We start from the raw sequence: 26380 nt of genomic DNA, 5'->3' as shown, positions 1-26380 counted from the left end.
TTTAACCCTTGTGGGTCTGAGAACTTTGAGAAGTTTAAGCTTATGAAAACTTTCAACTCTCTGGAAAACACATACACTAAATTCTGACAGTTTTAAGACCTTCTGAAGGTTTCAGGAACCTTCTGAAGTCCAGCAATGGACCCCCCTGGGGTGATGGACCCCAGGTTAAGAACTCCTGAGTCAAAGGTTCCTGTGGGTAAGCATTTTCCTTTGAGATGCAAATAACCCAGAGGAATTGCTGGTCTCCTACTTCCCAGGAAACTGATTGACTGGGTGTGGAGAGGGAGTGGTGATTTGGAGAAAGGGGAGGGAGGCTTGAATGGTGTGCAACAGGGAAATGCTTGGGAATGGTTTGAATATTCATCAGGCAGCACAAGATCATTGGGCCCTAACTGAGGGCTTTCCAATGGGTGGGAAATAGATTGGAAAGGCAGACAGGTGTCCCACAGACAAACTGCACTTACTTCCAAGATTTTCCTAAGCTTGTGGTGGTTCCTGATCACAACTTGGAAGTGGGTATGTGCAGTCATTCTTCCACCTTGTGGTTCTCCTTAGAACTGCATGTGCCCCAACATTCAGGAGAAAACCCAGGTGTAGTTAAGTTCTTGGAATAAAGCACACTTAACTGACCTGCCGGTGTTTAGTAAGGGGTGGGGGAAATGGATGAAGAAGAAAAGTGATTTTTCAACATTCCTGTGTAATGCACACTGAAGTCCCATGCGCACATACATCCTTCTTGGCTGACCTGGGCACTCTTTGGTTTGTCATGGCTAAACTTGCTTTAATAGCTTAGAGCTTTTCCACATAAGTTTTCTGTTTCGTTTTTCTTTTTTTCACTTAAAACCTGAAATTCCATCTCTGGCTCCCAATTGGCTTTCTCCATTCACTGCTCCCCCTCTTCCAGAGCAGATTCATTGATCGATTAATGCCTGTGGATTGGGAGCCAAAACAGATGTGTCCCTGGGAAAAACAGTGACTTGAGATTCCATCTTACATTCTTTCCAGTCCAGCTGAGACACTTTGTCTCCAGGCTGTGAAGCTGCTATCTAATAGGAACAGTCACTGACAATTTTCTGTGCTGTAACATTAATCACAGCCCAACACAGCTCAGTCCCATTCTCCAAAGTTCTGGAGAAATTCTTGGTCCATTCCCTGAACTAATCTTCATACCTGCTACTCCAGCCTCCTATGTGCCTATTTGCCAGTGGCACCTTCTGAGTTAAGCTAAGCATGAGACATGGCACGAAGTTATCATTTTTTTCTGGAGGAAAGAATGGTGAACCCCAAGACATGGGTCTGCTATGGCACAGGGGATCCCAAAGAACAAAGAAGAATGTCAGGGGTCCCAGAGTGGCATTGTCAGCTTGGAGGTCATCTCCCAGACTGTGCTATGGACAAGACCATTTCTAGCATGTTCCATTAGAGGCACCTTCTTCTGTCAAGGCTCTGAGTCAAACTGGAGGCAACAAGGAAAAAATCTGCCAAAAAAAAAACCAAACAAAAAAACCAGCTAGGGGTGAAGAGGTGGAAAGGAAAGCAGAAATGTTCTGTCACCTGCGGGAGGCCCTGGGGGAAGCAGATGATGGGCAGGGCCGGCCTTCCCCCAAAGCCCTGGAATCTCACACATCCAGCAAATGCTCTTTGTCTGGTCATGTGATCAGAGGTGTTAAATTGGAGTTTTCCTCAGAGGTTCTCTCCCCATCTGCTGACCTCTTCCTTTTTCGACCACCTGAAAAACACAGTCTGTGAGTCTGAATCTGCAGGCCCAGAGGGCATTCATTCTCCCTCAGTGGTCTGAGCTTTCTTCAAAATAGAAGCAGAAATGGAGATAAAGCCCTTGAAGTTTGGCTGACATTCATGTGCATTCTATCCTGGTGCTGATATCAGCATATTTAAATCTTGAAGGATTAGGAAGTACCTTCCACATAAAGTGACATTTCTGAAAAGCCACAAGCCCAACTATTGCCTACAATGGACATTTCTTGGAGGGGACTGGGTGAATGAAGCCCATGTAACACCTTGACATTGTGCCTTTCTTCCCCAGAAAGCCCAGCCCTAGTTACTTCCAGACACACCGGCTTAGAGAGGACTGGTCACACAGTAGGACATCCCAGGAGCTCTGGTTGGTGGGCACAACTGGGAGTCATCCCCCAGGAACTCTAGTTCAGCACTGGGGAAGGTGCGGGTAGTTACATAATCTCCCTCAAGGATGGACGAATCATTTTTTCCAGCTCTGTTGTTTTTGGAAGGATTATTTTCACGTTGTTCTCTCTGCCTTGATGTCCACTTATGGAAGATAAGAAATTCTTGGTCCATTCCCTGAACTAATCTTCATACCTGCTACTCCTTTTATGGAATCTCTTGAACACAAAGTTTTTCTTTGAAGGATTACATGGTAATTATTATAGACTTTGTGAACCGAACCTTACAGACTCCTGTCACAACTACTCAACCTTCACCCTTGCCACAGTGGCCACTAGAAACAATGGGTCTATGATCCAATGAGTCTTTTTTTTTTTTTTTAAACAAGTGAAGGCAGGAGGTCAGAATTTAACCCAGGGGCCTGGTCTGCAGACTCCTGACTTAGAGGACCACTAACTAAATGGGACGGATTCCTACACTACCAAGGTACAATACTGACCTGAGCCCTATTATGGATTTCCACAACTGTACTGCCTTGGAGTCAACGGCTTCTTTGGGAGGGAGATCCCAGTATGTTTTCCTACTAAATTGCAGCGTGGCTTAGGTCTGGGTGAGGAGATACTCACTTAAGGTTCTCAGCAGCTTCTTGCCCATGGTTTCCTCAAAGTCACTACTGCAAGGGCTGGTCTCTGTGTCCAGGTTGATATTACAACATTCATTATCTGATGCTGAGAGAAATGAAAGGAGAGTGAACTCAAGTCAACCACCACATTCAGGGATCAAGGCTGGGGCATTCTGGGTAATGTCCCTCAGCTTTAAGACAAGAACCAAGACGGGGTAGGTGTGACAAAGGAGGGATCCCGAGAAAGGTGTGGCTCTGTTAGTTAGCAAGAGGCCTTTCAGTGCCACAAAGGGAGCAAAGAGATGGAGAATAGGCACAGGAATCCAACATTCCATGCCAAGTCAGAAATTATTCCCTCCTCAAACACATTTGAATACAGGAGAGGACAACCTCCTCCACTTGCACAAACCCTAGACAACTACAGGGCTCACTAACAACTGGACACATGCCCCTGGATTCTCCCTCATGACCAGTGGCTATTCAGAGAGCCACAGAATCCCAGAGCAGGGAAGGGGTCCAAGCCTTCCTACCAATTCAAAAGAAATGTAGCTGGGGAAGTGGGGTGCTGTGCTAGCAACTGCACTGCACCCAAAGTCATGGGGCTGATGGTGCAGCATGTGGACAGGTGTGAGTCATTCCCTTCACCTGGAACTCAGGGGTTCTCATGTGTCACCCCAGGATGGTGGACCAGATGTTCTCCAAACCCTCCATTGCCTCCATACTTATTTATTTGCTATGTTTTCTAGCTACATGCTTTAGCTACTAAATTTAGTGTTTGGGGGAGAAAAAGAACAACAGTTCTAAATTCAGGTCCTAGACTGGTAACTATGTATGTCCCAGATTTTCCAGGTTAGTGTTCATGATCTCATTGACCTTAAAAACTGATATGCCTTTTCAGGTCATTGCTTTGGACTGATAGGTCTCTAGCACTGCAAACTGGGGTATTCTCCAAGAGCAGGAGAGGAACTGTTGGCCTGGGGTGGGGAGGGGATGCTGCAAACTTGGTGAGGCAAGCACAGAAGGATCACAGGACTGCGGGGACACTGGGAGCTTGTCAAAGGGAGGTGATTGGAAACCTCAGGAACAAAGGAAGGGAAGAGTCCGCTCAGCAAGGTTGATGACTAATGTCAGTTTCCTAATCTGTAAGGTGGGTCTAATAACAACAACCTAATATTTATGGAAACACCCTGGTGTGCTCTTTAGATATGTTCATCATCTCATTTTTACAAAGCTACTTTATGAAATAGCTACTACAATTTATATCTACTATGATAAAAAAAAAGGAATCTTTTACAACTTGCCTAAAATTGCAAAGTTCCTAAATGAAGGAGGCAGGGTCTGAGTCCAGGCAGAAACACAGCTCCTCACACCTGCCCTACGTGGTTTTCCTGGGAGAATGAATTAGGCCAGGCTGGCGCATGGCAGGTGCTCTGTGTTAGTGTTTCCTTCATGGTTGTGTAAGGAGGAGAGAGTTTGGCTCAGGGGCTGGGGTCCTAGAGCTCCCCTCACCCAGCTTGCCCCTGGTCATCCTAGTCCCCCGGGGGCAGAGGCAGCGATCCCCCTTGCTCCTGGGGGCCCCTCCCTGACCTGCTGTTGTGGGAACAGCTGTAGGAGACAGGGAGAGTTGCTGTGTCTTCTGCTCCTCGAAGTCAGTCATTTCTTCTTGGGTGAAGGACATCTCCTCCATCCTCAGGTATACCACCTCGCCAGGGCTTCTCAGCCCATCAGAGCGGCTGCCTGGGGAATACAGTGAGCATATCACCTCTCTGCCTTGGAGGGCACCTGGGGCTTCAGGAGGCAGAAGATGGCAGCCCTGAGCAGGCCTAAGGGATGGAAGGCAGGGCCATTCTCACCCTGCAGAAGCCCAGCCCATTCGCCCGATTGACTTACAAGGCAGGCTGGTCCTGTGGTTCAGGAGCGTGAGGGCAGGGTCATCCTTGGGGGTTTGGGGTGTGCCCCGGGTTGTGGGAGCCTTGGTGGAGTCTCCGTCAGTGAAGGCCTCCATGTCTGGAGACTGGGGCGAGCTGTCCATGTGGCAGGCTGTGAGCGCATTCTGGTATTGCTGTCGTGTGACCTGGAAGGAAGCGAGCAGAAGCTCAAGAGAACTGAACAGAGTACTTCCCTGGATGCAGCCAGCTTTCCTAAGCTCACAAGTTACTCCTTTGGGGGTACTTGGAACCCCTGAGATATGTGAACTAAGGGTCTTACCAAAGCTGTACCAGCTGAGCAGCTGCAACATGGGGCTCTTTGTTTGCCACCAGTCCCCACTGTTCATTTTTATTAGCTTCACACTTTATAGGGCATCTGAAGAAGCCTAAGTTTATTTTGTGTTGCTATAATAGAATACCTAAGTCTGGATACTTTATAAAGAAAAGAGGTTTATTTAGTTCAATGTTCTGGTGGCTGAAAAGTCCAAACAGCATGGTGCTGGCATCTAGCAAGGGATTCCCTGGCTACTTCACAATTTGGTAGAGAAGCAGAAAGGAAAATGGCTGAGTACACAAGGGGCCAAGCACATGTGTGTGACCTTGCCTTAATACAACAGAAAATAACCCAGTCCTGAGAGAGTTCTACATTAATCCCTTCCATGGGTGGTAACCCTATTTCCTAATCACTTTCCACTAGGCCCCACCTTTTAAAAAATCCACCATCTCTCAATACATTACACTGGGGACCAAGGTTCCAGCACATGAAGCTTTAAGGGATACCCCAAGCCAAACCCAAATCATAGCACACAGTTATGTAAAACTGTCCAAAATCAGGGACTCTCAAACTTCAGCATCAGGACCACTTGAAGGGCTTGTTAAATAAGATTGCTGGGCCTAACAGTTTCTAATTCCCTTGGTCTGAGGTAGAAACAGAATTTGCATTTCAAACACAGATCCAGGTGATGCTAATGCTGCTGGAGATAGAAACCATGGACTTGAGACCTACTTAAAATCAGACACAGGTCCCACTCAAGTTTCTTGTTTTTTCCCTCCGAGGAATTTAAAGGATAAAGTAGCAGAGTGTTAGTACCTTGTGTTGATATTTTTCAGTTCAAAACTGTAGGTTCTATGCTTTATAAACGCTGGCATTTGTCCAAAGTCTTCAACAGGTTGGTTCAGTGTTGTTTTTTTTTTTTTTTTTTTTTTTAGTTGTATATTGACACAATACCTTTATTTTATTTGTTTTGATTTTTATGTGGTGCTGGGGATCGAACCCAGTGCCTCACACATGCTAGGTAAGCGCTCTACCATTGAGCCACAGTGCCAGCCCCCAGTGTTCTTTTTTTAATATGTGTGTGTGTGTGTATGTGTATGTATATATATATATATATATATTTGTAGGTGGACACAATACCTTTATTTAGTATTTTTCATGTGGCATGAGGGATCGAACCCAGTGCCTCAAGTGAGTTAGGCAAGAGCTTTACCCCTGAGCCACAACCCCAGCCCAGTACAGTGTTCTTGAGGACATCTCACACGTGTGAGGCACTGGTTTGATCCTCAGCACCACACAAAAATACATAAATATATAAATAAAGTAAAGTTATGGTGTCCATCTACAACTAAAAAAAAATTTCTTGAAGCAAGCTCTAAATTACAAAGGAAAAGTGGGTCTGCTTATCTAGAAATTAACAAAAAATAAGGTTAAATTTTTTGAACATTTTGACTTGGCAGCCGAGTTGCTGGAGAAGTTAACCTTGAGGCTAGTGTGTGATGTCTCCTGTCATTTTAGGATGTTTTGTTTGAACTTTCAACTTTCACGTGGTTTATTTCTCCCTCTAAATACAATCCTGCAATATAGGGATCCTGCCACCAGATGGTGATGGGGTATTTTGGTCAAATTACACAATCCAGACTGTAAGACAACTGCCAAATATTCTTAGTTTATAATAATACTTATACTACATTTTATATATATATATATATATAGTAGTATATCTCCTCATAAGGGTTCTTTGGTACCTTCATAACTTCATCAACAGAGGCAAGACCACCACCCAAGATTAAAACCCCAGACTGAAGCTTCTTTTTTTGTTTTTGGCTGCCTGATTGGAAGGCCCCACTCACACCTGGATGCCCAGACATTGGTGGCTGCCCCAGGCTTCCTTCACTATCCTAACATTAGTCAACTCCAAAGAGTTGTTTTGAACCCAAGTAATTCTTTTGTTTTAAGGAACAAATACAGGACAAACTCAGCTTAACAAACACATTAGATCATCCCATTATGGGAACAAGAAATTAAAATTGTACACTTTTGATTGAGTCAGAGAAAGAGAACAGTGAACTCCCCAATGAAAGATTAGTTTCTCATCAAAACACTATAAAGCCCCCAGGCAGAAAGTCCCCAACACTACTCTCAGAGGGTCCTCTTCCATGCTGTGGGAGCTTTCCTTGCTTGTTTCTAATAAATGTGCTACTGAATTCTCACCCTCAGACTTTTGCGTACTTCATTCTTTGAATATATGAGATAAGAACCCTCCATTGAGCCACACGTCAGCTCATTAATTACTATTAGTCATGGCTGTGTTTAAAACTTTTCCCAGATAATCACTAGATGCACCTTTCTATTTAATTTTGTAACTTGAAATCAAATCACTCCTGGATCTTGACACTTCTGGAATTTCGGTTCATTGGACTCAGAGAGCCCCCCATGGACCCTTCCTGCAGCCAGCAGCAGGGGCTTGAGCAGGGAAAACATTTCTCAAAACTCTTCTTGGAGTACAAAAGGAGGAAGCCTAAACAATGGCCCTGACAAAGCCAATTAAATCAGGAGGAGGTGATTTGCATCTTTATATAAGGTATCTTTTATTAAAAATCAAAAGACAAAAATCAAACCAAAACAAACGCATGTGTTAAAACAAGAGCTCTGAACTCACAGAGTTCCCTTGTGTAGGACTACAATTATAGTCAAAGTTTTTAAGAAAAGGAAGTCACAAGTTTGAAGAGGTTTTTGAATATGCTTTAATTGGCTAATCTTCTCAACTTCAAGATGCCTGGGTAGGCTCAGATCACAGCAAGGCCCTTTGATCTAACAAAAGGACAAACACCTGATCAGAAGATCGGATTTGAGGTTTCCCAATACTACTGCTACTGCTGTATCACATCCTTGTTATTTGTAGACTGTTCCTTTTCTTATGTTCTAGGGGTGGGGATACAGGGTCATTTGTAAGTGTTACGAAAATCCTTACAGCTTTTTGCAAGGTATTTGTCATAGCACATTCCTCCTTGAGGAGGGGACAAAACCCATCTCCCCAAAGTACTCTCCAACCTATGCAAGTCTAGTAATGTCTTGGAAAATCGTATGACTTTCTGAACTTAGGATGTAAATGATGTTATGGTCTGGATGTTTGTGTCTCCTCCTACTCCAAAAAGAACGTCTCTGTTGAAACCCAATTCCCCATGTGAGAGTATTTGGAAGAGGGGCCGTTGAGAGGTAACTAGGTCCTGAGGTGGAGCCTCATGGGTAGGATGAGTGCCCTCTAAAAAGAAGGTGGCTCCTTCCCTTTCTCTGCTTTCCATCACGTGAGGACACAGTGAGAAGGCTAGATCTGCTGGCACCTTGGTCTGGGACTTCCCAGCCTCCAGAACAGTGAGACAAAAAAATTTTTTTTTTTTTGTTCTTTAAGTCACCCAGTCAATTGAAATTTCTTATAGCATACTGACATGACTGTGACAACTGGAAAGACTCAAGAAATAAAGTTAACAAAATTCCCAATGTACTTGCTCACCACGGGCCAGCTCTCAGATCTTCTACCTACGAAACTTCTCCCTGTCTCTTGTTTTCATCTTGAACATTCTCCTCACCTCCCTTGTCAAGTCTCAGCAAAAGTGTCCATTTCTCGGCCTGCTCTGATAGCCATTTCAAAAGCAGAGGCCTCCTCTGTTCTCTGGTCTCCCTGACGATCACTGTTTACCCACAACCCTATTTCCTTCATGGCTTTTATTACGACCTGAACTCCCCTAGGTTATTTATGGGGTCCCTGTCTATCATCTTCTTCCCCTATTGTCACATAAGCTAGAGAATGGCAGCCACTTGCTGTCTTTGCCAGTTTCTCAGTGACAAGTGCAGAGAGGATGTTGATTAGATATTTATTGAATCACATACTTATATTTGGCTTTCCCTTCCTTTTCCTACAAGCCATGTGCCCCACAGAAACCAATAAAAGCTAGCACATTAAGGATTCCCTTCTTCCATTTCCCCTACTTCACCTCCAAGGACTGTCAGCAGTAACCATGAAAAGCCTTCAAGCCACAAGGCACTGGGAGGAGAGTCAGGAGCTATGGCTTTATAAGGTTTAACCTGCTAGTCTCATTAGACTGCACCTGTGGGTACTGCTCAGCTGGTTCTCCGTCACTTCTCTCTGCCTCTGATTTCCTACAACTCTCCTTAAAGCCATAGGATCTTATGCTCCTCAAGCCTCAACTTCCTCATCAATACAGTGGGAGTGACAGGAGTCTCTACCTCATAGGCTGGCAGGAGAGTGCAAGGATAATTCAAAGGACTCAGTAAAGTTTCTTGCACCTCGCTCCCCACACAATAGTTAATATCCCAACCCCTTCTCCACTAGTCACTGCCCATGGGTACTTCTTTTCATGGCTATGTTTATCCGCTGATGTGTTAGTTCAGGGTGTTGGCAGAGTTCTGGAACCCAGCTAGCCAGCCAGCACACACCATTCCAAATAATCAGGGTGGGTGTTCTGGACACTCGGAAAGGAATTCTCCCACTCGTGTGACTCCAGTACACTTCCCATCCAGCCCAACACTGGGACAACATTACCAAGTGGACTCACTGAGTATTTTGTTGGACTGGGATAAGTGGGACTTTAGCCAAGATCTTAGTCCAAAGTTTGTAATTGTTTGCTGAATGCTAGAAAAACAAAACAATAAAACCTAGTGAAGCAAGAGGAAGGAGGATAATTTAAAAGACTTCTGTATAGTACCAAGCCCCATGAAAGGTATGAAGAAATAGCTCCCTCCTCTTAACGAGCATGATTGCCTCACCCCGCAGCCTGTGCAGAGGGGGGTTTCTTAATAGCTCAGTGAAGCTAAGCAGATGTTAATTGTTCTTACAAGGGATTTCCCGTTAACACACACTTTAAATATTTAGTGGCAAAAATCTACTATCATACCTATAAATATATTATCATATAAAAACAGCACAGTTCCTTCTAAACACTTGGCTTATAAATCACCTGCTAATTGATCTTGAAAAAAAATGAGTGAAATTAACCTGGTGTTAGTGGTAGGGGATCCAAAGGAAATAGTTCTGTCTCAGGCAAAGCTCATTTCGCATCGCTTTGTGCCTCAGTTTCTCCATATGAAAAACAGGGATCAGGAGATCTTTCAAAAGTGACAACCACAATAAAGCTCCCTGAGAGCAGGGTCTTTATAAAGCCAAGGAGCTGCCATGCAGCATTATGCTGGAATAGGGAGACTGGGATGCATATTATGCCTGGGCCTGGGGGACTCCTGGTCCAGCTCCCCCAGCCGACCCTGCCCACTGGGAGAGGGACAGGTACTGCCCCCCCGGGGGGAGTTACCTTCACAAACTGCACATCGCTGAGGATGTGGACGGAGTAGTCTGGCGTGTACAGGTTGTTGCTGCTGCTGTACAGCTGGGTGTTGCTCCCACCAAAGTCACTGCGCTCTCGATTTGGAGACTCAGAGCGATTCAAGCCGCTGCAGCGAGAAGGGGACCGGTTTACTGCAGATGGTGAGGAAGGAGGAGAGGAGAGAAAAGACAAGGAGGGGTGGGTGGGTGGGGAGAAAGGAGAAGGAATGGAAAGAGGGAGAGAGAGAAAGGTGCTGTTCACTGAGGTCCCACGGGACTATCAGGCAAATGGTAATTCCGGGTGGTGGGAAGGTGCTCTCACTTTCCCATCAGCCCAGGATGGAGCTGAGCTGCTTTGTTGGTGTGGGTTCCTGGGAGGAAAAATATCCTACCCCCGTGACCTCTTGAATGAAGAGCTGGGACATTTGTTTCCCCGAGCAGCAGGCAGATGGGGGTCTACTGCCTTTCCTAGATCTTGTTTTCAGGGCAGGGGCAGGAGGATCTCAAAGGCATGAAGTGCTGTGAGCATGGTTTGCTGTCCCAGCCGATGAGTCCCTCTGCTGTGGTGAGGTCCTGTATGTAATCCCTTATTTAGGAAAGGCTGAGGCCTTAGGTTTGCCCTCAAACCATCTGTCACAGCATGGACAGCCACTTCTTCTTGTGTGGATACCTTTTATGGGGTTAACTCAAGGTCTGCCCCAACATTAGCAGGGCCTAGGACAAGAGTACAGAGGCCCACAAACAATACAGATATTTACAAATTATAAGACACATGACTAAACTGTTGAAATGTTGTATCCTTGTCCTTGACAAATGTTCATAGCAATCTGTAAGGCCAGTTTGTCTCCTTGGAGTTTTATAGTTGAATAGAGGGAGAGCCTGCCCCTGGCCCTAGGATTTCTGGACCTACTCACTATCCCCAGGACTGTTTGGGTGGGGAATTCTGGGATCCTGGGTACCTGAAACTTGGAAGCAGGAAGAACATAGGCTCTGGGTGGCACATCCTTAGGTCCTGTGAACTCCTTGCCTCCCTAGAGGGACAAGACTGATAAGGGCCAAAGTGGGGCCCTTGAAAGTGTAGGTCTGGACAGGGCTTGTTGTTGTACAGGCCTGTGTGTGAACTGGGATAATCCACAGGCTTTCTAGCCAAGACCTTAATATTCAATCAGCTTGTTTTTACATTTTTAAGAAATACTTTTTGGGAAAGTTCAATGAATATCATGTCACTTAGTTTCAAAATGGACTCTGTGAGCTACCCTCCCCAGGATCAATGGAAGAGAATGCTGAAGGTGACCCTAGCATTACCTCGAACATGGAACAACCCCAGTGACAGACTGTGAAGCACCCGCCTCCACTTCCCAACTAATCACTGTGTACTTCTTTCAAAAATGGGGAACAGGAAACTGTACGCCTCTTCTAACACAGATTTAGTTCAGGGGGTCTCAAATGAAGAGCCAAATTCTTCATAGATTTTGGTCCTAGCTCTTTCAGGTAGAACTTGGGGGATTTAATTCTGTCTCTTGAAACAATGCTGCTATAAATCAAAATACTTGATTAGAACCTATTTGGAGTGAGTCACGGCAGCTGACAATCTGTTTAGCTGCCAAACTATTATTGTCTGGCAAACTATGTAGCAGGAAGATTAAAATAACAATAGGTTGATCATTTTCTTGTTAGAACCATAATAATTACTGCCTTAGTATGACTTAGAATGAATGAATCCACTTCCATCTTACAATTCTCAGTGAATGTCATTCACCTATGTGCTTTTGTTAACTCAGAAACCTGGGAGTCACCCCTGACTCCTGCTATCTTCATTTCCAACACAAGTCCATCTCATTAATCTCTCTCCAGTAAAGCCCAGTTTCCAACACCTTCACCTGGACCACACTCTGGTCTCTCCACTTATCATCTTTTACAGTCATCCCCCTTATCTGAGGGGGATACATCTCAAGACTTCCAGTGGATGCCTGAAACTACCAATGGTACCAAACCTGATAAATGCCATGTTTTGTCCTATACATACACACTCATGATAAAGTTTAATTTATAAATTAGATTCAATAAGAGATTAGCAGTTATCTCCATTTATTAACCAATAAAATAGAACAATTATAATAATAGTCTATGATGAAAGTTATTTAAAACTTGTGAATTGTTTATTTCTAGAATTTTCCATTTAATATTTATGGACTGAGTAAATGAAATGGTGCACAGGGAAACTGTAGATGAAAGGGACCACTGGGTTCTGTTTTCACCTCAGCTGTCAGAATCATATTTTTAAAACACAAATTAGCTTCCTATTTTATCTGAATAAACCCAAACCTCTCACTGTGGCACCTGAAGACCCCAGACCTGGTCCTTGCTTTTCTGCCTGGTCTCCTCTCGGCGGCCCTTCCCCTCCCCTGCTTTGCTCTAGCCCCTGGTCCTTGGGCCTCTTCAACCATGCAAGCTTCTCCCACCTCAGCAGATCCCCCATCCCCCACCCACTGCCAAGGCTGCTTGCTTCTCAGGCCCTGGCTGTCACTGAGACGCCGCCTTCTCTGAAGACCTTGTCTGGCCATCCTTTGAAGATTCCCGTTTTCTTCTTTCACTGCCCCTATCATTCCTTCAAGCATTTAGTTAATTACACATTTATACTTATACATCAGGTCTGCTTAGCTCTCGATTCTTGAGTGCAGAGATCCTGTCCTTTCTGATCAGTAACAGTGTAGTACCTACCTAGCCCAGTGCCAGGCCTGGGGGAGATATTCAAAGAAAATTTATGGAATGAACAAATCTGTTTCTTTCAGGAGTCTTAATTTAGAATATAAATTTTGCTTTGTTTTTAAAAAAGATTTCAGAGTTCTCAAGTCATCCTGGAGTTGGAAAGCCTTTTCTCTGAAGGATAGAGTCATTCTGGGGAAACTGACCTTTCCAGGAAGCTGGGGTGGGAGCAGGACACCAGGAACACAGCTGGACAGAGTTAAATTGTGTGTAACCAGAATCCAAGAAGCCTCGGGCGTTGGCCCAGTAACTTGAGGGGGAGGCAACAGGGGGAGGACTCTGTTTGTTTGTCTGTTTAAGAGCAGCTTGTAAATCAGGAGTCCTGAGTTGATGTGAAGGGCCTGCTTATCCACTGGGTGAGGGGCACCAGGCCCTCCTTCAGAGGGCCTGAGGACTGACAGGACAGACCCAGTGCCACAGAGTACATAGTGAAGCACCCAGAAGGGTAGGTGGTGATAGTGTTGGGCAGACACTGGGACACTCCATTCCTGGTCCTGGTGCCTTGAAAACAAATTGATGAGTTCTGGCTTGGCTGGACACATTTTTGGGTGTTCAGAGTGATGGCTGGCTAAGAAAGTCAGTTTTCTCTCCTCCAGGGTAGCTGTGGAAGTGGGCAGGCAGCCTCCCAGGAGAGCAGTTTCTTTGGCTTATGAGTGGAGTCTGGAAAATTGGACCCTGACCCAGTGAATTTTGGCCTCAACTCAATTTGGTCATGACCTAGGGGAGAGGACATGAGAAGCGCCTATGGTTTCAGTTATCTGAGAAAGCCCAATCTCACCTTCATCCTCCACTTTGCCTGGCTGGACACGGGACTCACATACACCATGCCTATTGCTCCATACCTATGTCCCTTATGTCATGATTCAAGATGTACTCAGGGAGGATGGTGGGGAAACTGCCCTGTTTTATCTACTACACTCTTTCCATCCACAGAAGCTTCTGCATGATCACTTCCACTTCTAGTTGGAAACCGAGGTGACAACTACATCCCAGTTCCCCATAAAGCTCTCATCGTCTCCTGGGCACCCTGAAAAGATAGGCCATCTTGCTGCCACTCATGGGAACTCACAAAGCAAACACAAGCTACCTCCCTGTTGTGTTAGAAGGAGAAACATCTCTCTCTCTCTCTCCTCTCTCTCTCTCTCTCTCTTTTAAGTAAATACACTATTGAAGATTTATTCATAAAATCTCAAAGGGTTTCCAATACCAAAAAAATACAACTGTCTTATGAAGGTCAGCTTTATATAAGAAAATTTTAAAAGAAAAAGGAACCTTCGTTCCGTGACAAAGAACGTCTCGGCTCATCCGAGTGTTGTGCAAGATCAATGTCTCGTGTCCCAAAGCCTGACATTCCTCAATAGGTAGGATGCTGATGACTCGGCAGTTTGTAATTGTGCACATACACTCAGAGGTCTCTGAGCAAGGGAAATGGAAATGGAAATGCTTTTAATAAAAACAGAGAAGAAATCAGTAACAGACGAGTGTCCCAGCAGCATGGCAAACTAGTTCAAGTTGTATAATTCCCCTTGGCATTTTCGGAGAGCACGGAGGCACAGCTTGGGGGGTGAAGCAACAAGGAAAATCCTAAGTACAGTGCAAGGATTTCTGAAAGAAGACAGATCGAACAGCAATGCATAAAACCCACCACAGGACCTGTCAATGGAAGGTAAGCCAGGCAGCCAACATGTCCCTGGCGTGCTCTTGCTCTTACAATATACCTTCAATATACACTCTGGTGTGACTGGGTGGTAGGCGGGCAGGATTTTCTGCTCTGGACCCCTAGCTGCTGTGGAGGTTTGGCAGATCACATTCTTGTAGCCTTTAAGTAGTTAGTCTTCAAGAGATAGGTGTCCAGGCTGGCAGCTTGAAGTTACTGAGGTTAGGTAAAGACACTGGGGTAAAATTGGGGGAGGAGAGGAGGTGGGATGGAAAAGGTTTTCACACTGGAATTGAGGCCAGATGGAATCTCACTCTGCACTAATATGCAGGGGCCCCAAAACTTAAAGCTCTGGGACTCTTGTTTTACTTGTGACACCTTATTCAGGGAGCCTTCACAACCCTCTCCAGGAAACAGGACCCAAGACACAGAATTAGAATGCCCGACTGTTCCTTTAGGTATCAGGATCTGAGGCGAAAGTAGGGCCCAGTGGCTGCCTGTGTACTTCTTTTGAAACATCAGTGAGGGATCAGGGGCACAGCTTCCTTTGGTCATGGTCACTGTGCCATGGGCCATCTGTGTTCTCCGAATCGGAAGGGGTATTTAATTACATAGGCTTATAAGAGAACAAACTGGGATTATTAAAATTCATCATCCTGTGGTAGTATTCAACATCAGACAACCAAATGCCCAAAGCGAGGCCTCTGTCAAAGCTCAATGTGAACTCAGCAAGTCAGCCCAAGTTACGATCCCAGATGAACTCGCTCACGTTACACAGAGTTTAATGGTTCCCAAATGTTTACTACGCAAGAGCCAACCCAAAGGAATATTTCCACTTGCCACATTTTGCAAAGTAGAAAGATTATTTTTAGGAGGTCCCTGTATATTCATGAAGAAAACTCCATCATTTTGATCTCAGAGCGTGTTATAGATGGACAATTGAACATTGAAAAAGAACCTTTGGTTCCCATGTCTCTTCTGTATCTGTGATTGTGAGTTTGAAAAGACTATAACGGGGAACTCAACATTATCACTACCCCCCGGAGAAGAAATAAGAAATAAATCTGGGGAAAAGGAACAACAACCAATCAGAAGTTTCATTTTAAAATGAAAGCACTTTCAAAGTTGGCTAATTACACGACAATCTGGAGGTAATCCACAATCCACTTGGCTCTCCTTCTTCAAACTGAGACTCAAATAGAAAAGAATGCCCTATTGGTAATGATTTGCAACCATACACTCCTCAGTTTTGCAATATTTGGTGTGAAAACCCCTGGTCTCAATCCAGTGTGAGCAGCTTGTTCCTTAGCATAGCTAAAGCAAATACGTCACAGCCCTCTAGGGGGAGCAAAATGTCTACATTCAGAGGTGCAAAGGTCCCCAGCATAGGAGTTCTGAGGCTTGGGTTTCAGTCTTCACCCCTCTTTGTGCTTATTACACATACAAAACTGACTCAATGGCTTAATTTCTGAATCTCTTTCCTTAGTTACTATTTTCCAGTAATAATTCTTGCATATCTCTCAAGGTGACTGTGGGGATCAAATAAAATAAAAATAGATTTTATTTTAAAAACTTCAAAATCTTACTAATTTCTAGGATGTATTTTTTTTTTCCTGTGTAGATGGGGTTAAGGCCCTACTTCTTTTTTTTCCTGCTGTACCCAGCACCCTGCAGAGCTGAACCAAGAACAGAGAAAGGTTGACCTTGTTCTCATCTCTGTACCAGGGGGTTGCCTACTGGTTTGAACACCCACAGTTACAAAAAATGGGGGGAAGGTTGAAAGTCACAGAGAATGGGGGGAAAATTTGACTTTGTCCCCAGCCAGAGTCAAAGACAACTCAGCCCCTCCTGGGGGAGACTGCACAGCAAGAATGAGTCATTTTTAATCTCTTTCTGACTAGGTTGCCATGAAGTTTGTCATAATAAATATTGATGAACTTGAATTAACCTTTCTTAAACTGAGAAATTATGATTAACAGGATACTGGTTAACTGAATGTAATTTAAAAAGAAAATACAGCCAGGCAGGGTGTAGCACACCTGTAATCCCAGCTACTCATGGGGCGGAGATAGGAAGATTATAAATTCAAGGACAGCCTGTGCAACTTGGAGAGATCTTGTCTCAAACTAAAAAATAAAAGGTACTGGGGGATATATCTCAGTGGTTGAGTGCCCCTGGGTCTAATCCCCAGTGCCATGAAAAAAAAAATGAGAAAAAAAATGAGAAAATTTTAAAAAGGGAAATATGCTGCTGCTTTGATCCTTTCAGTAGAAAATCTTTTAAAAATGTGTTCCCTGCAGAACATTCACAGCATACTCTTGGCATTCTCTGAGATTCACCGCATGTTAAGGATCTTGATGGTCCGTGATGTGGTCATTTCTAATTTTGCAGGCATGCAGGAATAGACCACTTAGCTGGTAAGGGTGCCAGACTGGCATCTCACATTGACTGTATTACCTGGTATTCATCATGAAGGCATGAGCATGGAAAACTTTATTTCTTAGTGGAAAATCACCATCAAGTGAGAGAGAAAACTTTAGTGAAATTTGAGAAGGTGGTTAACTTGTCTTGAACAGATAAACATGGGAACCAGATGGTTTTTGATGGAAAAATGTGATTTGGGAGAAAAAAGAAGTTAACATAAATACTTATGAAGTTACAGACAGCGGGGTTTAAGGTCTCAGGACATAGCCCTTTTCAATGTTGAGGGTCTACGATCTAGACAGCAAAACATAACTGGATTCTTCATGATTGAGGGTCTGATGGCACATTGGGATAAGGGACACAGATGTAGAGGCTATAGGAAATTGGACTGCTTTCTAACAGCAAGGCAATTGAACAAATAAATTCCTGCTTTGGTCATTACTTGCTCTGTGGGCCTAAGAGAATAACCTCTGGAGAAGAAAACAATATAAACAGCTATTTGTTCAGATTCATTACATTCTATTCAGCCACTAAGTTCCTGTGTAGCTCTATGAGGTTTTACTTGATTAAAAACAAATCAGCAATCTTAATTAACATGAGAGGTTAAACCTAATGAAAAAATGTTTTGTAATTTTTACATATAGCATCCTATGAGCAGAGTCAGAGGGAATATGACTATTCCATGGTACATTACTAGTAAAAGAGGGATGGGTTAGCTCAAGGCAGAGATCTATCCCTCCAATCTGCAATCAGAAAAATGATAAGGAAAAACTCACAACTATCCTCACCCCCACCACTTCCCATGTATATACACAGATACATGCTGGGGAGGGAAATTCATAAATAATGCCATTGAACCAGAAATGCCTGGACTGTGTGTGCACTATGCTGAAGACATGGGAGTGCCTGTTGGGAGAGACAAGATCTCATGCAGGACAGGGACAGAGACCAAAGGCCTCCTGCAAACTACATTGGATCTGAAGACCTGAGACGCCATGCATGTTTACCTGGGGAGCCTGCCAGAGAGTCCCCTCTGCTGAAGGCGAAGGTACGAGACACAGAGACGGGCACTAAAGAGTCAGGGGCCAAGGATGTGTGAGAGGCGAAGGGGAAGATAAACAAAAGGAGAAAGACAAAGAGCAAAGTGGGTGAGACAGTCTGTTCCTGGATCTTCACAACATCACATTTCTCTGCAAAAAGGAATCTTGCCTCTGAAAACATGGGAGCTGCATCTGCTTACAAAGCCACTCTCCAGAAAGACAAGAAAATAAAATGGACTTTGCTAAAGTTCTTCTGAAAAAATGCACAATAATCTCAGAGGGAACCAGAGATGTCAATGACAAGCATTGACAGCCCCCGTGGGGAGTGCGTAGGCAGCATTCTCTCTCCGGTGCCCACCTTGAGCCAGCAAACGTCCTGGGAGCCCAGCACTGCATTCCCATGGGGCTTCCCAGCTGCCTTGTGTATCCTGCACAGCATTCATAAGCCTGAAAGCCAAGTGCATACTCCTGCTGGGGCAGCCCTGGAGGAAGCTTCACACTCCCTCTGTGGCCATGGTGCAGATAAGCAATGGTGCATCGCTTGCTAGAGGATGGGGACAAGGGAAGGGCAGAATTCTACTGGTTTCAATGTGAATCAACTTGATGAATTAAATCTCAGTAGCTTCTGAAATTCCCGTCTATCTCTTTTTTTTCTTCTCTCTTTTCCTAGTGTCAGAAATGGTTCTTGCTGGCTATCATATCACATGGTCCTTGTGGTGGGGGGAGTGGAGCTTGTAGCAACTTCCAGTCCTTTCCCCACCTTGAGAAGAAACTCCCCATCAAGAGGAGTTTCTTCCTGAGAATCTGCCTTTACCTGTCTTATCTGATTGTTCCCAGAGTCCCTTCCAAGGAGCCAAACAAAGTCAGTCTGCAGGTGGAGGCACACAGAAATGGCTTCTGTGGCCTTATTTCCTGCACCACAGGATTTTATTTGGAATTACTTACCCATGCAGGGCAGTGGGAAATGGAGCTTTAAGATCCCAGATAATCATTATTTCTAATGTGAAGTGTTAATTAGACACACTGGAGTAAGAAACCCCATAGACTCAAGAAGTACCATAGTTCTTGAATTAAATGTATACACCACCAAATAGATAGGAGTTGTGTTCTCTGCCCCCCCACACCTGTCCTGGCTGCCCTGAGCTCAGGTAAGATTCCTTCAGATTCAGGCTCACCATGGTCTCCTGGATTGCCAGAAATCAGAATGAAGATAAAGGAGACAGTGTGGGTTGTGTTCCCTTCACCCCACCCAGGAAAACCAGAGAGGCTTCCTTGTAATCTCAGTTCAACTTCAATGCATAGTCACAGGGCCAATGATCTGGCAAATTCCGTTTTACTTCTCAGCCTGAAAGGCTATTTAAGCTGCAAGCTGGCTTCAAGGACAGGGGAAGTTTGCTAGGCTAAGACCCTGCAAGAGTTTACTGCTCTGCAGCTTAGGATCATGTTGTCCTTCAACCTATCAACTAAGGTTCTGGGCCAGTGAAAGATATTGCTGGTGGCTGGGGGAAAAACCCTGGGTATGGGTAGCTTTTGCAATTATTTCACACACCACGCCCCTAGTAGGGAGGTCTTGGGAGAGGATGGAAAAATATCTCTCTTTACCCCTATTGGCTAATATCATTTCTTTCTATCTTTCTTTTTGTGGTGTTGGGGATTGAACCCAGGGCCTTGTGCATAGGCAGTAAGCACTCTACGAACTGAGCTATATCCCCAGCCCTATCATTTGGTTTTTGCTCTGGAAGATTTATGAAGGTACTCAGAAGCATAGGGAGGGAGTTTAATGCTTCCCTTTAGTAAAGGAGGGAGCAGTGCGAGTTTACTCCTGTCTCAGTGATAAGACTTAAGGATTTGACAGAAAGAATTAGAATCAGGAGGTAAGGAAATAAGGAAAAAAAGATAAGATCTTCCTATTAATTTTTTTTCTTTTTCTTGGCAGTGTCAGAGGACTTTTTAAATTTGTTTTCTTAAAGACAGGTCATTTAAATTGGGTGGGTGGGTTGAGAAGCCCCATGAAACTCTTTTTTTTTTTTCTCAGAGTTCCTATCTCTTTTTTCTTATAGAAGAGCAAGAACAGGGCCAACATTTCTAGGAACATATTAGAGTTCCAAGAGCAGTCCCTAATGTGATGGATGGTAGAAATCGCCTTTTGAGAAAGCAACCTGTTCCTCACCCATCTGGCATTCTTATGTTGAGTACTTGCTTCCTTCATCAACCTTGATTGAGATTTGTTGGCTTTTATAAGTATAATTATGTACCTTTTTTAAAAAACAGATCTTCAATTCGAGTTCTTTGGTGTGGCAGATACATAGACTTCACTTCAGCCATCTGCTGGGCTGGATAGTGAAATTACATGGCCAACTGTTCCACTGTTTCCACAATGCAATTGCATTCTGGAACATGATAGATCTAAAATCTGTATTTCATTGTGCTGCATGAGCTAGTCTGGACACCAGGATGCATCTAGGTAAGTCACCAACTTGCTGGGTAATCTGGAGCCAGTCATTTCTTTAGTTTCTCTCATTCTAAAATGGCATTTACCTTTCTGTATTTTGGGAACTATGATATCAAACTCTGGGACCCTCTAATAAATCCCAATAGAAGGCATATGCAAAATATTTGTTATGATGAGAGAAAACAAACACCCCATTTGGTATTTAAGTGGCCATCGTAAATACTAACAGCTGAATGCAATGCAAAATTCAGACCAGTGAATCAAAAGGAAATCTAGAGAAAGAATTCTTTCTGAATCATTGCTATTACAATAAATGCCATGCTCTCTAAACACATGTGCAATAATTGTACACAGGAAACAGCAAAAAGATACAGCACAGAAGGTACAGAGCAAACCAGCCATTAGCCCTGTGCCAGCTTCCCCCACCCCCTGCCCCAGCAGCATGCATGGCCAGCTGGTAGCCACCTTGTCACCAGCTGAGAGGTGGTGAGCAAGGAGAGAGAAGCAGATAAGCAACATATTGTACCAGCCTGAGATTTACATCCCCAAATCTCACAGTCACTCTTTACTGAGGACAAATATCACAAGACACAACAATAGCACATGAGGGTTTTCAAATAAAGGCCAGGGCGAATTATCATTTTGCGGAGAAGGAAAGACTGACCTCCACCAAAGCACACAAGTCACCCGCCTGCAATGCCTGGCAGGTGGCAATAAATGGTACCTCCATCACAAACCTACCCCCTACCACCATTCATTACTTGCATGTGAGCAGAGAAGCCACAGAAAACATTCCAGACACTCAGAACCTGAGCCCCCGTGGTCTGTGGGTACCTGGCAGGAGGCAGTGTTCCTGGCAGAGTATTACAAAGAGGCTGCCAGCATTTGTGTTAGCCCAGCCCAGGCTCAAAGTGCTTGGTCCAGGTCCCCAGAGTAGGCTGAGGCAGGACCACGGTGGGAAGGACGAGGAAGGGGTTTGAGAGATACATACGAAAGACAGAGGATCCAGCCAGACTTCCAACCTTCCGCACGTCATTATCTAAGGACAGAAGGATGCAGTGGGTTTCAGAGGCCATTCAGAAAACACACCTTCTGGGAATCTCTACTTCCATTCCACCCCCCACTGCCAATTAACCCTGTAAAAACCAGGCAAGCAAAGGGAAGGTAGGAAACAAGTATAAAAAAGCAAAATAAACTTGTCTTTCACACTGAGAAATACCACTCTCCATCCCCAACACTTGATAATGTGATTGCTTTTTCCAACTTCATTTTTCCTTCCTTATTTTTTTTAAGCATGAACAAAGTGAATGAAAAGTGATTTTTATGCCCATTTTTCAGAGAGGAAACTGAAGCCGAGGAAGTTGAGTTGCTTGTCCAGAGTCCATGACAGGAGTCAAAAGAGGAGTCAAGACTTGAGCCTAGATGATTTTTCTATGACATTCCATTGCTTCCCTAACAAGCCATGGCTTGGAAAATGGAATACCTGAGCAAGCAGTAGTCATGATGGCTGGGACACCATAGTAGGTAAAGGCTCCATTCTCAAATCGAAGGCCTTCCTTACCGACCTCCACTTCCACTTTACCCTGGAGAAAGAAGGAGGGTACTGAGGGCGTTGTGTGTATGAGCAATTCCAGGTCTATTATCAATTATGACCCTAAGGACTTTGGCTTGGACGACAAGTAGATTTTTGTTTTTATCACAGGGCAATATTAATTCTATCCAGATCTGTGCTGCAAAAACAGCAGCTCCAGCTTTGGTAGTTCTTCGCAGTAAACTCATAGATTCATTATTCATAAAGCAGCACCCAGTCATGAATAACCAAGCTCTCCTTGCATACAGTAATGGCCCTCCCATGACACAGGATCAAGAACCAGCTAAAAGTCAGAGCCCCATAAATAAACATTCCCCCAACTGGGTTAGTCTGAGATTAGACCATTAAAAAAAAAAAAAAAAAAAAAAAGGCTGGCTGAGATAAAATCTAATCATGGGGCTGAGGTTGTGGCTCAGTGTTAGAGCACTTGCCTACCATGTGTGAGGCACCGGGTTCAATCCTCAGCACCACATAAAAATAAATAAGTAAAATAAAGGTATTTATTGTGTTCATCTACAACTAAAAAAAATATAATCATGTGTGAAGCTTTTTGAATTATAGATGATAGTTATGGCTAATGTATAGTGTGTTGATGGATCTGATACTGGTTATATGCAAACATGGATTCTTTTTCAACTGACCCCACAGTCTCATGGGATCTTTACCATTTTTATCCCTAGTTTACATGCATCAATTTTGAGGCTCAGAGAAGTTAAGTAACAGTCAGGTTAGTTAGAAAACGGCAACATTGGAATTTTAAAGGCATATCTTTCCAATTTCTGAGCCTACCCTTTTGCTATAAATTTTGTTCCCTTCACATTTTATATGAGAACCAAGATTTTTTTGATTAGTGTAAGACAAAGGTTGTATGTGGTATTATGTTTTATAAATACTGTAACGGGACTCATCTCAATTGCCAACACTGAAGAACGTGACTTTTTTGGAGAAGAAAGGTCCTTTTTTTTTTTTTTTTTTTGAGGCTATCTAGAAAGATATTTGTGAAGCAAATGACAATGTCAGAGCAGAGAGGCTAAGGTAGACCACAACAAAGAGAGGTAATTTCTAAGTTCATTGAGTTTTATCAAGTTCTCAAGACCATTATTTTTTTAGGGTCCAAATGATTCTGTTGGGAAGAGACAGAGAATCAGAGACTGAGCTCATGGTGGGGCCAGGACAGGGCACCAACAGTGTTCCAGTAGAACCACATCTGACACTTATTCAAGTTAGGCCTGACCCAGGGCAGAAAGTGATCATCCTTGAATGAATACTGGGAAGATGCTGCACTTATTTTACTTAGTCATCTTCTCCTTTCCTGCTCCTCTGAAGGGGAGAAGATGCAAAGGTTGAATGTGAAATAGACAACAAATGCGTCCCATGTGCCTCCAGAGAACACAAAGAGGACCAGTGTGGAAGTCAGAGACAGTGAGATTTCAGCTTGACAGAGGAAAGGGTTTAAATAAGAATTGTCTAAAGTTTATGAGGCAGTAGACAGTTTCACTTTGAGGGATAAAGATAAGGAGATCCCTGGGATTGTGCAGGGTAGCAGTTTCAGAAGTTCAGTCCCACCTGAAATATTACTGAGGGGTCAGACTAAAGGTCAAAGATCTCGCCTCTCCCAGGACACTAGTCTTCTCTGCCTAGGCCCCTCCTGTAGGTCACACAGAAATGACTTCCCCAGGGGCCTTGCTCTCACGGCAGCCAGCCAAGGCTTGGCACCCGGCATGGAGGAAGGCATGCCATTCCCCTTTGCTCTACAGATGCCTTCCTCTTGCCCTTACAAGTTCCCTGACTTTCCTACTCACCTGTAGGAGCAGCACAAAGTAGTCCACAGGGCGGTTGCGCTGGTAGAGGTAGTGTTCTGGGGCCTTCTTGTTCTTCTCGTCAAATTTCAGCTCCTGGATCACGTTGGGATGTTTCAGGAGACGGAGCAGGATCTTCTCCGAAAGGTACACAGTCTTAAAAGGCTCCACTTCTAGGAGATAGTGGGAGGTAGAGAGGAGTGAGCCCCTCCCATGCCCTGCCCACTTCAGCAGTGGTAGCTGGGAGGAGTCAGAGTGGGTGCAGCTGAGTTCATGTAGAACACCCCCTTTAAACCCCCGGGCACTGGGCTGGTGGGCTTCTGTGATTCCTTGGGGATGAGGGATTCTAAATCCAAGTGTGCATCTTGGGGCCTTCCTCATGCCCTCTGGGGACTTGTGTCTCTGCAACAGCATCTCAGGAGAAGTAGGTCACCAGTCTGGAACTGTCAGTTTGTTATTAATTTTCTCTTTGATTTTTATTTAAAGTTGGGCATGGATAACTAAGCCATATAGAGAACAAAGACTTTAACACTAACATAGAATGAAATACAGAGAATTTATTCTGACTTATCTGCATGACATTTGTCTGATGAATGCAATGTAATCCCAAGTTTATAGAGACAGGTACTTATTTAAAATGATAAGTTGTCAATAATGTGAAGCATCATTGTATCACATTTATTTATTAATAGACATTATTATATATTTATACTTTAGCATATTATTAGATTACATTAAACAGATAGAACTGCTTTGCTCTGGGAAATGAGCCTGTGGTTGAAAGAAATCTGTATTCAGAACTGGATCACATGTTGAAAACCTGACTTTAAAAAAGCTCTAATTTAAAATTTTCTACTTTTCAGCACATGGAACTGTGCTTGCTAGCACACATCGTATACTCAATAAATACATGCTGTCTTAATAAAACACTGAAATTAAGATATGGATATGCTCATTCTAGTTCAGCACATTGATTCAGTATGGCTGAGAAGGTCAGAGAGTTCAAAGACAATTTTTACCTTCCTCACAAGGAGTTTATTTTTAGCTTCTCACCTCAGGACAGGGAGAGGCATTCTGTCACCCTGCAGAAGGCAACCTTCTTCCTAGAACAGTGGTTTCTTGGTGCCTCCACAAGTGGAGGTGAAGTTGGAAGGTATTACAGTGGGTGGTGCCTGGTCCCACCCTAGATTCTGCTGGGGCTGCTCTAGGCTGGAGACCAGGGCGGGGTCTTACCTGTGGCCATGAATCGGTGCGTGGCTAGCAGAAGCTGTGGCGAGATCTTCACTCTGATTTCCGAGTCGGAAAGCTTAAATAAGGAGAAGTCATGCCGCTTCCTCTCCCGGTGTGGGACCCTCTGCTTTTTCCGATTGTCAGCTGCAGGGTCACAGGGGACAGATTTCAACTATTTCAGAATCATTATTGATCTTTAGAGATTTAACAAGAGTCACAGCGGACACAGACACATCCTTTGGGACCACACACATTTCTGCAGGGCCAACTATTGTCTTCTGTTCTAGGACATCACAATGCCTCTTTGCCAGGAGAGGGGTGGCCAACATGGGGTAGAAGGTGGGAGATGGCTCTCAACTTCTCAGTGTGATCTACTCTTAGGTGGTAGAAGTAGCAAAGGGGAAAAGGCTGGCGTGGGGTTCCCAAGTCCGAGATTCTGGCGCTGGCTCCTCTACTTACCAGCTGTGCAGCCTCTCTAAGCACCAGAGTTGCTGTTTGCTTTAATCTATACAAGGAGGCAAGCATATTTAAACATAGCACTTCTACTTATCTAATGTAGTTATTATGAAACATCAACAGGAGACCTCACGTGAAAGCGCTTATACAGTCATACAAACCTGAAGGACCGACATTCTTGGGGTTGGTGGGGCCCTGGGCATTTCTGCTTCTGACCCCCTCCTTTCCCCCAGACTGAGTTCATCTTCCTGCTGATTTAAATCATGCTCTGAGCAATAGCAGAGGCATGCCACTTTCTTACCAGCCAGAGTTCTCATGCTTCAACCCCAGCCCCTCTACTGGGAAAACATCAGGGAAAATACAATAAAAAAGAAAGGAGAAGAAACAGAGTGGATCCATAATCTATAAATGCAGGGGACTTAATCAGGTCCTGGAGCCTCCAAAAGCCTGTATACTGGGCATGATGTGATTAGAGGTTGAGAAAATTTGCTTCCCCCAATTTAATTTTTTTTTCTTAATTTTTAAGGTTGTCTTTGAAAAAAAAATAGAGCTGTACATTTAGTGGGGATGTTTTCTGGTCATTTCTCTTGCTTTCCCTGAGCTTTGAAAACATTTTGAAACTGCTAGCGTATCTCACCTGTGCTAAGGGGAACAGGAAAGG

The 26380-nt window shown here is 44.2% G+C and overlaps 1 protein-coding gene across 1 annotated transcript in view; it reads right to left on the bottom strand.

Annotated features, from left to right (window-relative positions):
• Positions 1-1649: 1649 nt before the first annotated feature.
• The window catches only part of Cnnm1 (cyclin and CBS domain divalent metal cation transport mediator 1), a 59884-nt gene continuing 35153 nt past the window's right edge, over positions 1650-26380 (bottom strand). The window contains exons 4-13 of the mRNA XM_026394774.2: positions 25267-25407; positions 24037-24206; positions 22127-22226; positions 21635-21682; positions 18159-18221; positions 10294-10457; positions 4655-4838; positions 4352-4501; positions 2769-2870; positions 1650-1729 (exon numbers count right to left, since the gene is read on the bottom strand). Coding sequence (XP_026250559.2) covers positions 1650-1729; positions 2769-2870; positions 4352-4501; positions 4655-4838; positions 10294-10457; positions 18159-18221; positions 21635-21682; positions 22127-22226; positions 24037-24206; positions 25267-25407 — 1202 coding nt within the window. The remainder of the gene's footprint in view (positions 1730-2768; positions 2871-4351; positions 4502-4654; positions 4839-10293; positions 10458-18158; positions 18222-21634; positions 21683-22126; positions 22227-24036; positions 24207-25266; positions 25408-26380) is intronic.

This window comes from Urocitellus parryii, chromosome 5, assembly GCF_045843805.1.
Source record: "Urocitellus parryii isolate mUroPar1 chromosome 5, mUroPar1.hap1, whole genome shotgun sequence".
In the NCBI taxonomy this organism is placed as follows: domain Eukaryota; kingdom Metazoa; phylum Chordata; class Mammalia; order Rodentia; family Sciuridae; genus Urocitellus; species Urocitellus parryii.
This window is presented reverse-complemented; position numbering and strand designations above follow the sequence as displayed.